The 17,241-nt window shown below is 41.3% G+C and overlaps 1 protein-coding gene across 1 annotated transcript in view; it reads left to right on the top strand.

Annotated features, from left to right (window-relative positions):
* Window positions 1–16,905, top strand: part of LOC110527330 (obscurin) — a 48,684-nt gene extending 31,779 nt beyond the window's left edge. The window contains exons 3-11 of the mRNA XM_090242187.1: window positions 7,133–7,414; window positions 7,573–7,839; window positions 8,156–8,443; window positions 8,596–8,862; window positions 9,171–9,455; window positions 9,672–9,944; window positions 12,207–12,494; window positions 12,733–13,005; window positions 15,783–16,905. Of these exons, the coding sequence (XP_090098313.1) occupies window positions 7,133–7,414; window positions 7,573–7,839; window positions 8,156–8,443; window positions 8,596–8,862; window positions 9,171–9,455; window positions 9,672–9,944; window positions 12,207–12,494; window positions 12,733–13,005; window positions 15,783–15,850 (2,291 nt within the window). The 3' untranslated portion in view covers window positions 15,851–16,905. The remainder of the gene's footprint in view (window positions 1–7,132; window positions 7,415–7,572; window positions 7,840–8,155; window positions 8,444–8,595; window positions 8,863–9,170; window positions 9,456–9,671; window positions 9,945–12,206; window positions 12,495–12,732; window positions 13,006–15,782) is intronic.
* The last annotated feature ends 336 nt before the right edge of the window (window positions 16,906–17,241 follow it).

The following is a 17,241-nucleotide window of genomic DNA, read 5'->3' as shown; positions in this document are numbered from 1 at the left end:
AAAAAATTCCAGAAATGTTCCCAAAAATATTATTTCTCTCAAATGCTGTGCACCAATTAGTTTCCATCCCTGTTAGTGAGCATTTCTCTTTTGCCAAGATAATCCAGCCACCTGACAGGTGTTGCATATCAATATGCTGATTAAACAGCATGATAATTACACAGGTGCACCTTGTGTTGGGGACAATAAAAGGTCACTCTACAATGTGCCGTTTTGTCACACAACACAATACCACAGATGTCTCAAGTTTTGAGGGAGCGTGCAATTGGCTGCAGGAAGGTCCATCAGAGCTGTTGCCAGATAATTCAGTGTTCATTTCTCTACCATAAGCCACCTCCAACATCATTTTAGAGCAGACCACCTGGCTCCCACTTGGGCCTGGCTCCCTTCCAGGCCCACCCATGGCTGCGCTCCTGCCCAGTCATGTGAAATCATTAGATTAGGGCTTTATTTATTTATTTAAATTGCCTGATTTCCTTATATGAACTGTATCTCTGTGAAATCGTTGACATTGTTGCATTTCAATATATATTGTGAATTATAATTAAATATTGAACCATGCAGTAAGATGGCAAACATGCATTATATGTTTTGAGGAAAATATTTAATCTTGTGAATGTTTTAGTGTGCATGCCATATAGGCCTATGGACGAATATATAGGCTATAGGCTATAGAATTAAAATCTATTTTACACTCAGTGGACAGGAGGAAAATTAAATTAACTATAGTTATTCATTTACCTTTGAATATTTCAGTATTGCCAAGTTTTGTTACATTATAGCAGAGATTCAATCAATTCTAAATTCTATATATTTAATTATGTGCGTTGCAGCCAATTATACAAATAGGGATGCGCCAAAGACCAGGTATGGGTTGACTACAGGAAGGAATATTCCAGAACTGGTTAAAAAAAAAGCTTATTAAAGTTATGATAACATATAAATAGAATGCAATGTGTTTGTATACCATATCATCTAATTGCAGCTATTAAACATAATTTACAAGTCAATTTAAACAATTGTATTTTCCACCAAGATTTCATGAATAGGGAGGAACTAAACCACAGTTAACTTTCACTTTCACAACCTCAGAAAATACAATATCATACGTAGGTTAGACGATGAACCACACCATGTTTTAGCATATCTCATGTTAACTTACTTTTATCTATTATCTTAACAAACAAACTAATTAGCAAATATGCCGAAACTAACGTTCATCGAATTGTGCTTCTGGCTTTATGTGGCGCAAAATGTGGTTTCCGGAGGTAAGTTGAACCGACCGCAGGGTCGAACGTAGCTTCAGGTCTCCCTAATATTTGTAAGGCTACTTGTGTGCTTACTGTGTAGCCTACAACATCATCACATCATAATGTTTGATTATGATGAACAATAGGTAGGAAATGTAACAATGTGCCTTATGAACACAATATGCGTTGCAACTTGAAGAACAAGCGCAGCCGCCCAAGTGTGATTCACATCAGTGAAAAAACACATGGCAATCTGAAACAAGAAGCCTTTATAGCGACATTGTTGACAATAGCCTAAACACGCTCTTCATAGTTATTTTCATCATGGAAAGTCTGAATGGTTTTAAACTAAGTCTATGTGGGTTTCGATGAGAAATAATGACCGACTCCTTATTATTTGTAGCTACACACACATAACCGACGTCAGAAAGTGACAGAATATTAAGTCCTGGCCTACCAAGGCGTAAACCTACAGAAGGGTCTGCGTGATCATGGCAGGGCCGGTGATATGGACGGGCCTTAGGGGGGCTACCATACCTTCTTGCCCCTCCAAATAAAATATTGAAATATTTGTGATTTATTTGACCGAGATGTGCACCTACAGAAAGAGCAATCAATCTCAGATAAAGCATCCATCTGATGCTGTCTGGACCAAAATAGTATGGCATGTCATACTATTTCTGGCCAGACAACATCAGATACATGGGCTAGATATTGTAAGAGAGGGGGGGGGCGCTGTTTTGCTCACTCGGATGCTTCGTTTTCAGCATAGAAGAAGAGGTGAAGCAAGAGGACTCACTCTCTCCAAAATCAGTCCAGAATAAACCCTATGGGCATAATATGCAGACATGAGCTTGTGGCCTGCCTTCCCGCCTTAAGGACAATGACTCCCATTGTTAGGGCGGAGACATGAGTATCTCATCATTATATACAGATCTCTGGTTCCAGCCTCTTGCGAATTAGAAAGGAAAGTTGGCGGGTGCACAGTGCACTGTTAGGATGCTGGCTTCCCCTAAAGTAAATTGATGATTGTTTTGCGAAATTATATAATTAATCCATCTTTAATAAAAAACATTCAAAATACTTCACCAGAGAGCATGACTTAGCCACAGAAGATCAATATCTGTGAATTGTTTCAAATCACAACTGCATAGGCCTATGCCTATTTTGAAATCTGAACATTTGGGCAGCTGGCGTGGCAATATCTCTTAGCTGACTGAGTTTTGGCTGTCATTATAAATAATAAATTGTTCTAAACTGACTTGCCTAGTTAAATATATATATATTTTTAAGAATCTAAAATATGTTTCAAGATAATGTGTCTTGAATATCATTTTTTATGTTGCAACAAGAATAAGGGGAGGGACATGTAATCACCCACAAATCAAGGGTGAAAACAGGCTGCCTAAGTATGGTTCTCAATCAGGGACAACGATTGACAGCTGCCTCTGATTGAGAACCATACCAGGCCAAACACAGAAATACCAACTCATAGAAAAACAAACCTAGACAACCCACCCAACTCACGCCCTGACCTTACTAAAACAAAGACATAACAAAAGAACTAAGGTCAGAATGTGACACTGTGCCCATTCATTGTTTCATTGTGTGAATTGTTTGCCCTCTGATTGTTTATCACTTCCCCATTACATATCAAATCAAATGTTATTGGTCACATACACATGGTTAGCAGATGTTAATGTGAGTGTAGCGAAATGCTTGTGCCTCTAGTTCCGACAATTAAGTCATCTAACAAATTCACAACAACTACCTTTACAAATGTAAAGGGATGAATAAGAATATGTATGTATATATATAAATATATGGATGAGTGATGGCCATGCGGCATAGGCAAGATGCAGTAGATGGTATAGAATACAGTATATACATATGAGATGAGTAATGTAGGATATGTAAACATTATTAAAGTGGCATTATTTAAAGTGAATAGTGATACATTTATTTGAGTCTGTATGTTGGCAGCAGCCTCTCTGTTAGTGATGGCTGTTTAACAGTCTGATGGCCTTGAGATAGAAGCTGTTTTTCAGTCTCTCGTTCCCAGCTTTGATGCACCTGTACCTTCTGGAAGATAGCGGGGTGAACAGGCAGTGGCTCGGGTGGTTGTTGTCCTTGATGATCTTTTTGGCCTTCCTGTGACATTGGGTGTTGTAGGTGTCCTGGACAACAGGTAGTTTGACCCCGGTGATGCGTTTTGCAGACCACACTACCCTCTGGAAAGCCTTGCAGTTGAGGGCGGTGCAGTTGCCGTACCAGGCGGTGATACAGCCCGACAGTATGCTCTCGATTGTGCATCTGTAAAAGTTTGTAAGTGTTTTAGGTGACAAGCCAAATTTCTTCAGCCTCCCGAGGTTGAAATGGCGCTTTTGCGCTTTCTTCACCACGCTGTCTGTGTGGGTGGACCATTTCAATTTGTCCGTGATGTGTACGCCGAGGAACATAAAACTTTCCACCTTCTCCACTACTCCACTCCACTATTTTCCTGACACCACACTCCGAGGGCCCTCACCTCCTCCCTGTAGGCCGTCTCGTTGTTGTTGATAATCAGGCCTAACACTGTAGTGTCGTCTGCAAACTTGATGATTGAGTTGGAAGCGTGCATGGCCACGCAGTCATGGGTGAACAGGGAGTACAGGAGAGGGCTGAGAACACACCCTTGTGGGGCCCCAGTGTTGAGGATCAGCGGGGTGGAGATGTTGTTTCCTACCTTCACCACCTGGGGGGCGGCCCGTCAGAAAGTCCAGGACCCAATTTCACAGGGCGGGGTCGAGACCCAGGATCTCGAGCTTAATGACAAGTTTGGAGGGTACCATGGTGTTACGTGCTGAGCTGTAGTCAATGAACAGCATTCTTACATAGGTATTCCTCTTGTCCAGATGGGATAGGGCAGTGTGATGGCGATTGCATCGTCAGTGGACCTATTGGGGCGGTAAGCAAATTTGAGTGTGTCTAGGGTATCAGGTAGGGTGGAGGTGATATGATCTTTGACTAGTCTCTCAGAGCACTTCACGATGACAGAAGTGAGTGCAACGGGGCAATAGTCATTTAGTTCCGTTACCTTAGCTTTCTTGGGAACAGGAACAATGGTGGCCATCTTGAAGAATGTGGGGACAACAGACTGGGATAGAGATTGATTGAATATGTGCTAAACACACCAGCCAGCTGGTCTGCGCATGCTCTGAGGACGCGGCTAGGGATGTCTTCTGGGCCCAAAGCCTTGCGAGAGTTAACACGTTTAAATGTTTTACTCACATTGGCCACGGAGGAGAGCCCACAGGCTTTGGTAGCGGGCCGTGTCAGTGGCACTGTATTGTCCTCAAAGAGAGCAAAGAAGTTGTTTAATTTATCTGGGAGCAACGGGGCTGGTTTTCTTTTTAGAATCCGTGATTGTCTGTAGAACCTGCCACATACGTCTTGTGTTTGAGCCGTTGAATTGCGACTCTACCTTGTCGCTATACTGACGCTTTGCTTGTTTGATTGCCTTGCGGAGGGAATAGCTGCCCTGTTTGTATCCGGTCATGCTTCCAGTCACCTTGCCATGATTAAAAGCGGTGGTTCGCGTTTTCAGTTTTGCATAAATGCTGCCATCAATCCATGGTTTCTGGTTAGGAAAGGTTTTAATAGTCACAGGTTTTAATAGTCATCCTGAAGGATACCGATCTCGTCTTTGAGCAGTACCAGACATCCCAATATTTTCAAACATGTTGAATTTTATCGGCACAAAATCTACAGTGCTCTTGTAGTGTGAGACAAGGTTCGAGAACGATGATCAGCAATAGCCAATGAGAGCTCGGCAGAGAAGAAGCCAGTGAGATGATGACGTTGTTTCGCATCACCCAAAATGTGTAGATCGTTACAGCTCTGAAGTTCATAAGCAATGTTGCTCATTTCAAAATGTTGGCTAGATATTTGAACTCGGTATGGTAAGCGTCAATGTCTGACTGAACGTTTATGAAGCTGCTTTGAGCCACAACTCGTAGCTAAGTAAATCTAATCACATCTTTGTTTTTACGAGACAGCGTGGTATCGAGAAAATGACAGGAAACACAGTCGTTTAATGTGAGAGGCTCGGCGTTGTTAGGATTTTGAAAGTCGTGTAGTGTCCACCCAGCTTTAGTTGAATTTTAACTTTGAGATTTGTATAATTAACCATTTGCCAACGATTTTGAGAAACGAAAACGTTATTATTGAAATGAAACTGCTCCACGAAAATGCGCATATAAAAATAATCAGAACCTTCATGCAGATCGGTAGAAAAGGTAAGATACATTGTAAGCTTCCCCAAACTTCAATCTCACGAGCTGCCTATGGTCTTTACTATAACACCCATAAAAAAAATGTGTGAACGCGCAAGCCGTGCTCACTGATGGATATCAAAGGCCCATTCAACTGATTAGTTCTGCACACACGCTCCCTCAACGTTATCAGGAGAGAGAAACCAGACATGCTCATTGCGCACATGGAGCACTTCAAACAAAAGACAATGGAAAAAATGTACAACTCCTAAATGATAGTTATGAAATAAACCAAAACTTGTTTCTCACTAGTGTAGTAGGTTGTGAACTCTGCAAACAACGTTTCCAGTCTGAGAATAAGAACGGTAAATGACTGGAATGCTTGCATTAACAGTAATTCATGTAACCAAATGACAGCGATTAAAGGTACATTTAGGCCTACTGGTTACATACAGTTTATTCAGAAAGTATTCAGACCCCTTGACTTTTTACACATTTTGTTACGTTACAGACTTATTCTAAAATGGTTTAAATATTTTTTTCCCCTCATCAATACAATATCCCATAATGACAAAGCAAAAACAGGTTTTTCGAAATCTATTTATTATTTATTACAAATAAAAAACAGAAATACCTTATTTTCATGGGTTATTGATCAGAATAAACAATCAAAGGGGCAAACAATTCACACAATGTAACAATGAATGTGCAAGAATTGTTCGGAGACTGCGGGCTTATTCAGGACAGACTTTGGCAAGAGTGAGCCATCTCACTTAGCTTCTTCCTCTCTGCTGAACCTAGAGAGCAAAATAGTGCCCCTTTGTCCTACTATATGTAGCCAATGTATCTGATACTGTCTGGCCAGAAAAAGCATGACCTGCCATAGTACTTTTGTCCAGACAGCATCAGATACATGGTCTACGCATACAGAGACAGAGGGGCACTGTTTCGCTCGCTCGGATGCGTTTTCTGAGATTGATGAGTCTTTCTGTCGGCTTACGTCTCGGTCAAATAAATTATCCATATTTTATTTAGACGGGCAAGGAGGTAAAATAGTGCGGGCCAGGCCCCCTAGGTCCCGCCCATAACGCCTTCCCTGCTTTATGCACAAATATTGATATAATAACCATCAACCCTGTAAACTTGGAGTTGTGATGATATGTTGTGTGGTACTCCCACCACGACCCAGGAAACCATCCAGTTTATTAGGTTACAGACTAAATAAATGATGAACTTCACAGGGTGGTGAAAGTCCAAGGTGATGAGTTTGATGCTCCTTTCCAATAAATATTGAGGGTCTTATTCTGGTGACATGATGATCGATGCTTTGCTGCTGTTTGACAAATAAAAATAATATCACGCTAATCCATAATAATGTCATAATGTAGATAGTTTACCCCCACTGTAGCTGTTGGCTAGAGCGCATGTGTCAAGACCAGAGTCGGAACATTTTCTATATAACACAACAGTCTATATAACGCAGCAGTCTATAATACAGTCTATATAACACAACAGTCTATAATACAGTCTATATAACACAGAAGTCGATATATGTCACTTTCAATGCCAACAGGGTTAGGACTATATATTTATACCCTAACACAATGTATGAAATGTCTGCTTTTCCAGATCTTTATCATCAAGTGGAAGGTGATCTGGTGTTGAAGCCAGAGAAGTCCACAGTGCCTGACCCCATCACAAGCATCCTATGGAAGCATGGGAAGAACAAGGTGGCAGAGTGGTACAAGGATTATGGTCTGGACATCTATGGTACCTTCATAAACCGTACAACCCTGGACCAGACTACTGGAGAGCTGAGAATCAGTGGATTGATGAAAACAGACAGTGGAGTTTATTCTGTGGAGTTCAACAGCAAACTGCTAGACAAGACATATACACTATCTGTTATCAGTAAGTGTTTCTGTGTGTGTGTGTGTGTGTGTGTGTGCGTGCGTGCGTGCGTGTGTGTACATACAGTATGTGTGGTCATGTGGAAACACCAGGTTATGTAATGTAGTGCCTCACAATCATTTTCCCTAATTATTCCTGTTTCTTTCCTCTATTTACAGATGTAGTACCCAAACCCAAAATCACTTCTTCCTGTAACCCAGACAAAACCTCCTGCATTTTGACCTGTGAAGGTGACACCACTGATGCTGAACCAGTCACCTACAGCTGGAAAGTGGGAGAGGGGCCGTGGGAGGTTGTAGACAAACAGCTGTTTGTCTCCAAGAGCAACACTGGCAAATCAAACAGCAGATGCAATTACATCTGCAAGCTGAAGAACGCTGTTAGTGGGGAAGTCAGTGAGCCAGTTGGAGAGGTGTTTGGTTCAGGTGAGTGGACACTCACAAGTGTGTTACAGCCTTATGTATTGATATGTCAGTAACACTGCTAGTGTTGTAGGACATTTTGAATGCTGCACTATGTAGAAAACAGACAGTGGAGTTTATTCTGTTGAGTTGAACAGCAAACTGCTTTAGAGGACATATACATTATGTTATCAGTAAGTGTGTGTGTGTACATCTGTGTGTATGTACATGTGTGTATGTGTGGTCGTGTAGAAACAGGCGGTTATGTATTGCAGTGCCTCACAAGCATTTTCCCAAATTATTCCTCTCTGATACATGTATGAAATGTCTGCTTTTCCAGAGTATCTTTATCATAAAGTGGGAGGTGAGCTCGTGTTGACGCCGGACAAGTCCACAGTGACTGACCCCATCACAAGCATTCTATGGAAGCATGGGAAGTACAAGGTGGCAGAATGGGACAAGGATTTTGGTGGTCTGGACATCTATGCTGCCTTCAGAGAGCGTACAACCCTGGACCAGACTACTGGAGAGCTGAGAATCAGTGGATTGATGAAAACAGACAGTGGAGTTTATTCTGTGGAGTTCAACAGCAAACTGCTAGACCAGACATATACACTATCTGTTATCAGTAAGTGTTTCTGTGTGTGTGTGTGTGTGTGTGTGTGTGTGTGTGTGTGTGTGTGTGTGTGTGTGTGTGTGTGGTCATGTAGAAACAGCAGGTTATTCAGTGCCTCACAAGTATTTTCCCACATTATTCCTGTTTCTTTCCTCTATTTATAGAGGCAGTCCCCAAACCCACAATCACTTCTTCCTGTAACCCAGACAAAACCTCCTGCATTTTGACCTGTGAAGGTGACACCACTGATGCTGAACCAGTCACCTACAGCTGGAAAGTGGGAGAGGGGCCGTGGGAGGTTGTAGACAAACAGCTGTTTGTCTCTAAGAGCAACACTGGCAAATCAACCAGCGGATATAATTACATCTGCAAGCTGAAGAACGCTGTTAGTGGGGAAGTCAGTGAGCCAGTTGGAGAGGTGTTTGGTTCAGGTGAGTGGACACTCATAAGTGTGTTACAGCCTTATGTATTGGTATGTCAGTAACACTGCTAGTGTTGTAGGACATTTTGAATGCTGCACTATGTAGAAAACAGACAGTGGAGTTTATTCTGTTGAGTTGAACAGCAAACTGCTTTAGAGGACATATACATTATGTTATAAGTAAGTGTTTGTGTGTGTGTGTACATCTGTGTGTATGTGTGGTCGTGTAGAAACAGGCGGTTATGTATTGCAGTGCCTCACAAGCATTTTCCCAAATTATTCCTCTCTGATACATGTATGAAATGTCTGCTTTTCCAGAGTATCTTTATCATAAAGTGGGAGGTGAGCTCGTGTTGACGCCGGACAAGTCCACAGTGACTGACCCCATCACAAGCATCCTATGGAAGCATGGGAAGTACAAGGTGGCAGAGTGGGACAAGGATTATGGTCTGGACATCTATGGTGCCTTCAGAGAGCGTACAACCCTGGACCAGACTACTGGAGAGCTGAGAATCAGTGGATTGATGAAAACAGACAGTGGAGTTTATTCTGTGGAGTTCAACAGCAAACTGCTAGACCAGACATATACACTATCTGTTATCAGTAAGTGTTTCTCTGTGTGTGTGTGTGTGTGTGTGTGTGTGTGTGTGTGTGTGCGTGTGTGTGTGTGTGTGTGTGTGTGTGTGTGTGTGTGTGTGTGTGTGTGTGTGTGTGTGTGTGTGTGTGTGTGTGTGTGTGTGGTCATGTAGAAACAGCAGGTTATTCAGTGCCTCACAACTATTTTCCCACATGATTCCTGTTTCTTTCCTCTATTTATAGAGGCAGTCCCCAAACCCACAATCACTTCTTCCTGTAACGCCAACCAAACCTCCTGCACTCTGACCTGTGAAGGTGACACCACTGATACTGAACCCGTCACCTACAGATGGAAAGTGGCAGAGGGGGCGTGGGAAGTCGGAGTAAAACAGTTTAATGTCTTTAAGAGCGACACTGGCCAATCAAACAACGGTTACAAGTACATCTGCAAGCTGAATAATGCTGTTAGTGGGGAAGAGGAAGTCAGTGAGCCAGTTGGAGAGGTGTTTGGTTCAGGTGAGTGGACACTCACAAGTATGTTACAGTCTTGTGTATTGATATGTCAGTAACACTGCTAGTGTTGTAGGACATTTTGAATGCTGCACTATGTAGAAAACAGACAGTGGAGTTTATTCTGTTGAGTTGAACAGCAAACTGCTTGACAAGACATATACACTATCTGTTATCAGTAAGTGTTTCTGTGTGTGTGTGTATGTGTGTGTGTGTGTACATCTGTATGGAACACCGTTTGGGTCTTAAAGCACGTGGTCAAAACGCAATCTTTTTAATGCTACGTGTGTAAAGTAAACAGGTGCAGGTGTTAAATTAACGCGAATAAACATCTTCACGCACTAAATTAACGCGAATAAACATCTTCACACACTAAATTAACGCGAATAAACATCTTCACGCACTAAATTAACGCGAATAAACATCTTCACACACTAAATTAACGCGAATAAACATCTTCACGCACTAAATTAACGCGAATAAACATCTTCACGCACTAAATTAACGACAAACATGCGTCTAATAAGCTTGTGCAGGCGGTCCAACATGTGCTAAATAAACAGCTGTCAGCGGTCCTGCACAAGTCAAATGAATCCCTACAGCTGCTTAATATGAACATTTTACTAGACAATTCCCCTAGCTCTTCCTTGCAACCAGGTTTCACAGTTTGAAGGAACTTCCTTTTCCACTGCATTGCAAGCAGAGTATGAACATTTACAAGGTAACGGTTTTGTCTTGGAAAATTGTTGTTACTGAATCTAAAAGTTTATCAGCTAGTTTACAGTGGAAGGATCTGTTTCTCATCACTGGCTTTAAAATTCAGCCAACATTAATCTCGCACCAGGATCAGCAGTGCTTAGCATAAACTAAATCAGATACTTGCTAACTAATTTAGCTAATGTCGGTAGCCTCGAAACCCTGGCCATATTGGGGCGGCAGGGTAGCCTAGTGGTTAGAGCGTTGGACTAGCAAGTTCAAACCAGAGATGCAGCCAAGAGGCCCATGATCACTCTGGATGAACTGCAGAGATCTACAGCTGAGGTGGGAGACTCTGTCCATAGGACAACAATCAGTCGTATATTGCACAAATCTGGCCTTTATGGAAGAGTGGCAAGAAGAAAGCCATTTCTTAAAGATATCCATAAAAAGTGTCGTTTAAAGTTTGCCACAAGCCACCTGGGAGACACACCAAACATGTGGAAGAAGGTGCTCTGGTCAGATGAAACCAAAATTGAACTTTTTGGCAACAATGCAAAACGTTATGTTTGGCATAAAAGCAACACAGCTGAACACACCATCCCCACTGTCAAACATGGTGGTGGCAGCATCATGGTTTGGGCCTGCTTTTCTTCAGCAGGGACAGGGAAGATGGTTAAAATTGATGGGAAGATGGATGGAGCCAAATACAGGACCATTCTGGAAGAAAACCTGATGGAGTCTGCAAAAGACCTGAGACTGGGACGGAGATTTGTCTTCCAACAAGACAATGATCCAAAACATAAAGCAAAATCTACAATGGAATGGTTCAAAAATAAACATATCCAGGTGTTAGAATGGCCAAGTCAAAGTCCAGACCTGAATCCAATCGAGAATCTGTGGAAAGAACTGAAAACTGCTGTTCACAAATGCTCTCCATCCAACCTCACTGAGCTCGAGCTGTTTTGCAAGGAGGAATGGGAAAAAATGTCAGTCTCTCGATGTGCAAAACTGATAGAGACATACCCCAAGCGGCTTACAGCTGTAATCGCAGCAAAGGGTGGCACTACAAAGTATTAACTTAAGGGGGCTGAATAATTTTGCACGCCCAATTTTTCAGTTTTTGATTTGTTAAAAAAGTTTGAAATATCCAATAAATGTCATTCCACTTCATGATTGTGTCCCACTTGTTGTTGATTCTTCACAAAAAATACAGTTTTATATCTTTATGTTTGAAGCCTGAAATGTGGCAAAAGGTCGCAAAGTTCAAGGGGGCCGAATACTTTCGCAAGGCACTGTATGTCAGTAACACTGCTAGTGTTGTAGGACATTTTGAATGCTGCACTATGTAGAAAACAGACAGTGGAGTTTATTCTGTTGAGTTGAACAGCAAACTGCTTTAGAGGACATATACATTATGTTATCAGTAAGTGTGTGTGTGTACATCTGTGTGTATGTACATGTGTGTATGTGTGGTCGTGTAGAAACAGGCGGTTATGTATTGCAGTGCCTCACAAGCATTTTCCCAAATTATTCCTCTCTGATACATGTATGAAATGTCTGCTTTTCCAGAGTATCTTTATCATAAAGTGGGAGGTGAGCTCGTGTTGACGCCGGACAAGTCCACAGTGACTGACCCCATCACAAGCATCCTATGGAAGCATGGGAAGTACAAGGTGGCAGAATGGGACAAGGATTATGGTGGTCTGGACATCTATGGTGCCTTCAGAGAGCGTACAACCCTGGACCAGACTACTGGAGAGCTGAGAATCAGTGGATTGATGAAAACAGACAGTGGAGTTTATTCTGTGGAGTTCAACAGCAAACTGCTAGACAAGACATATACACTATCTGTTATCAGTAAGTGTTTCTGTGTGTGTGTGTGTGTGTGTGTGTGTGTGTGTGTGTGTGTGTGTGTGTGTGTGTGTGTGTGTGTGTGTGTGTGTGTGTGTGTGTGTGTGTGTGTGTGTGTGTGTGTGTGTGTGTGTGTGTGTGTGTGTGTGTGTGTGTGTGTGTGTGGTCATGTAGAAACAGCAGGTTATTCAGTGCCTCACAACTATTTTCCCACATGATTCCTGTTTCTTTCCTCTATTTACAGAGACAGTCCCCAAACCCACAATCACTTCTTCCTGTAACGCCAACCAAACCTCCTGCACTCTGACCTGTGAAGGTGACACCACTGATGCTGAACCCGTCACCTACAGATGGAAAGTGGCAGAGGGGGCGTGGGAAGTCGGAGTAAAACAGTTTAATGTCTTTAGGAGCGACACTGGCCAATCAAACAACGGTTACAAGTACATCTGCAAGCTGAATAATGCTGTTAGTGGGGAAGAGGAAGTCAGTGAGCCAGTTGGAGAGGTGTTTGGTTCAGGTGAGTGGACACTCACAAGTGTGTTACAGCCTTATGTATTGGTATGTCAGTAACACTGCTAGTGTTGTAGGACATTTTGAATGCTGCACTATGTAGAAAACAGACAGTGGAGTTTATTCTGTTGAGTTGAACAGCAAACTGCTTGACAAGACATATACACTATCTGTTATCAGTAAGTGTTTCTGTGTGTGTGTGTATGTGTGTGTGTGTGTACATCTGTATGGAACACCGTTTGGGTCTTAAAGCACGTGGTCAAAACGCAATCTTTTTAATGCTACGTGTGTAAAGTAAACAGGTGCAGGTGTTAAATTAACGCGAATAAACATCTTCACGCACTAAATTAACGCGAATAAACATCTTCACACACTAAATTAACGCGAATAAACATCTTCACGCACTAAATTAACGCGAATAAACATCTTCACACACTAAATTAACGACAAACATGCGTCTAATAAGCTTGTGCAGGCGGTCCAACATGTGCTAAATAAACAGCTGTCAGCGGTCCTGCACAAGTCAAATGAATCCCTACAGCTGCTTAATATGAACATTTTACTAGACAATTCCCCTAGCTCTTCCTTGCAACCAGGTTTCACAGTTTGAAGGAACTTCCTTTTCCACTGCATTGCAAGCAGAGTATGAACATTTACAAGGTAACCGTTTTGTCTTGGAAAATTGTTGTTACTGAATCTAAAAGTTTATCAGCTAGTTTACAGTGGAAGGATCTGTTTCTCATCACTGGCTTTAAAATTCAGCCAACATTAATCTCGCACCAGGATCAGCAGTGCTTAGCATAAACTAAATCAGATACTTGCTAACTAATTTAGCTAATGTCGGTAGCCTCGAACCCTGGCCATATTGGGGCGGCAAGGTAGCCTAGTGGTTAGAGCGTTGGACTAGCAAGTTCAAACCCCCGAGCTGACAAGGCACAAATCTGTCGTTCTGCCCCTGAACAGGCAGTTAACCCACTGTTCCTAGGCCGTCATTGAAAATAAGAATTTGTTCTTAACTGACTTGCCTAGTTAAATAAAGGTAAAAAAATATATATATATTATATCATATACTTTGCCTCAAACTGCTAGCCACAGTGAACCGCGCCAGTCTTGTGTTTTATTAAAAGCCCTGCTGAAAAAACATGTCAACTATAACTGCCACGGAAACACATTGAACTATGTTAAAACCTCTTCATCCTACCCCCTCCTTTTTTGAACATTCTGTTAAAAATCGCGCAACTTTTCAGCGTCCTGCTACTCATGCCAGGAATATAGTATATGCATATGATTAGTATGTGTGGATAGAAAACACTCTGAAGTTTATAAAACTGGTTAAATCACGGCTGTGACTATAACAGAGCGTGTGTTTCATTGAAAAACGCAAGAAAAACTGCTCTCTGAAAGCAAAAAATAATTTCCATAAGTCACTTCCACCAGTTGTTAAAGGAGAACAGAATTTAATGGGAATTTGCCTGCACCGTCTACAAATTCCGCACGATGGCGCCATTGTACTAATTTTCAATCGAATTAATTGTTGGAAAATCCATCTGTCTGACCCCAAGTTTTCCAGTCTTCACCCGGATGCAGTTTAGGGAGAGATCAGATTGCATTGTTTTTGAAGTGAGGACCTATTGAAGAGACATCGCCCTGTAATCATTTAGATAGATTATAAACGTTTACTAATACCTAAAGTTGGATTACAAAAGGATTTCGAAGTGTTTTGTGAAAGTTTATCGTCGACTTTTTTAATTTAAAAAAATTACGCAGCGTTTAAAAACGATGAATTTTTCTGAATGACACTACTTCTATACAAAGCTATTTTGGGTATATATGGACCGATTTAAACGAAAAAAAGACCCAATAGTGATGTTTATGGGGCATATAGGAGTGCCAAGAAAGAAGCTCGTCTAAGGTAATGAATGTTTTATATTTTATTTCTGCGTTTTGGGTAGCGCCGGCTATCGCAAAATCTGTTGTTTACGTGTCGAGCTGGCATTTTGGGGGGTGCATGCTATCAGATAATAGCTTCTGATGCTTTCGCCGAAAAGCATTTTAAAAATCTGACTTGCTGGCTAGGTTCACAACGAGTGTAGCTTTAATTCAATACCCTGCTTGTGAATTTTGATCAAGGTTTGAGTTTTAACGAGTACATTTAGCATTTAGCGTAGCGCATTTGCATTTCCAGGTGCCTACTTGAGACATATGCGTCTCAAGTAGATTCAAGAAGTTAATACTATCAAGGTAAATTACATACCAGCAAGCTTGTTGCTTGAATGCAGGACCAGGCATACATAGATTCGACAACGGAGATGCTCAACATCCCGGTAGTTCTCGATGGTCTTTATCATTGACTAAAGGAAGACAAGCTACCTAAATGTGACTTATCGGCTAGTACTGAAGCAGGACATGCTTTTGAGTTACGTTTTTAGCCCAAAACCTTGTATTTAAGCAAAACAACGGCTGAAGGTAGGCAACTTCTTCCGCCTGACTGGCTGACATTTCAATGCTAGCGTTAGCCGTGCTAGCTCGCATTTGGCATGAAGACACTGAAAAGCTCACACAAAGCAAATTTGTCTAGTGACAACTTTGTAAAAACCCTTGCTAATATCTACATGTCAGCTTTCGAACAGAGTAGACTTTAATGTGCATGTTCACTTCGTTTTTTGATTATTTATATTCCATCGAAGCTTATTATGGTAAAATGCCTTCAGGCATATACTCTACTGCTTCAAAGGAATAGGGTTCCCATTCCTTCCACTTTATTTTCACACAATTGTCTTGCAGAAGGGAACCATGAAGAGGAGCTCGGAGTGGGCAAGGGGGAGGCTGATGAAGCAGCAGAGAAGACCTGATTCATCAAGTATCATTAACCCCAATCAAATATTCAATGTCATTAAAACATGTATCCCAATTTACAGTCAAGCAACATCGGTCAGTTGTGTTAATGATATGAACTACAAACCGTCTATGGTTCTTGGAGTCAATGAATCAATTGAAAGTAGACATTTTAAAACTGTGTCAGTAAATATGACAAAAAAAAGTCATCTGCTCTTATGGTTCTGTTTACATTTCTTCAACACTTCAATCCAACACTCTTGCTAATGTTTGACGTCAGGCAAAACGGAGAGCTGCTGGTTGGCATTTTTGTCTGTGTGGGTGTACCAGGAAACGACGTTAGAAGTTATGTCTCCATGATATCGAAGCTTCTTACCATCTTCACTGCAGCCCAGTCGATATCGATTTTAAAAAACAGGAACAATAGATATTGTGTAGCACATAGTAGCAAAACATTTCACTGGAACAACTCATTTGCCTATTGTTCCAACAAATGTCAATTATACATGTTTACATGCGTCAGAGTGCATTTTATTTTATAGCTCTGCTTTCAACGCCATCCTGACCCACAAACTGGTTAGCAGACTCAGGGCTCTGGGTGTAAATCCTGTAATAACAAATTAGATTTTTTTACATTATCTGTGTATCCCCAGAATGGACCCATGGTACACCTGATCACCAACAGTCTCAGCATAAGCAAAACAAAGTAAATGGTGACACTTGACCGTTCTCCCATCTACTGTACATTAACATGGAGATGATCAGCAGCTTCAAGTTCCTGGGCACCCTGATATCCTTTTCTGACCCTCAGTTACTTCAATCATTCCCACTTGTGTTTCTCCACTACCCTCAAACTTGCTGCACCACGACCTATGTACCAAATACAGTGTGTTTGTATTGCCATAACATGTACATGAAATGTCCATATTTACTGTAAGATGTGTTTATGGTAACATTGCACATTGTAACATAGTCCCTTGACATACATGACTTAACTACTTTGCATAATTCTCAGTTTACCCACTCTAAGAAATCATACATATATATTAAAGCTGCATTATGTATTACTGTCCAATTGATTCTGGTTGTTTGTAATGTTTTTGAAAACTTTCACTACACAACTTTTTTTTTGCTCATGGACACTGGAAACTTTCACAATATCAATTATTTTGGGACACATCACCAATTAACAGTGGCTGCAGCATTCTGAACTTACTAGGTTGTCATGCAATGAACATTTTGGATAATCCCCCTTAAATCAATTCGTATTTGTCACATGCGCCAACTACAACCGGTGTAGACCTTACAGTGAAATGCTTACTCACAAGCCCTTAACCAACAATGCTGTTTTAAAAATTACAAAAAAAGTAAAGTAAATAATTAAAGAGCATCAGTCAAATAACAATAG

Source organism: Oncorhynchus mykiss, chromosome 7, assembly GCF_057628025.1.
Source record: "Oncorhynchus mykiss isolate SJ-2025 chromosome 7, ASM5762802v1, whole genome shotgun sequence".
Taxonomy (NCBI): Eukaryota; Metazoa; Chordata; class Actinopteri; order Salmoniformes; family Salmonidae; genus Oncorhynchus; species Oncorhynchus mykiss.
The sequence above is the reverse complement of the archived record's forward strand: the minus strand, read 5'-3'. Positions and strand labels throughout refer to the sequence as shown.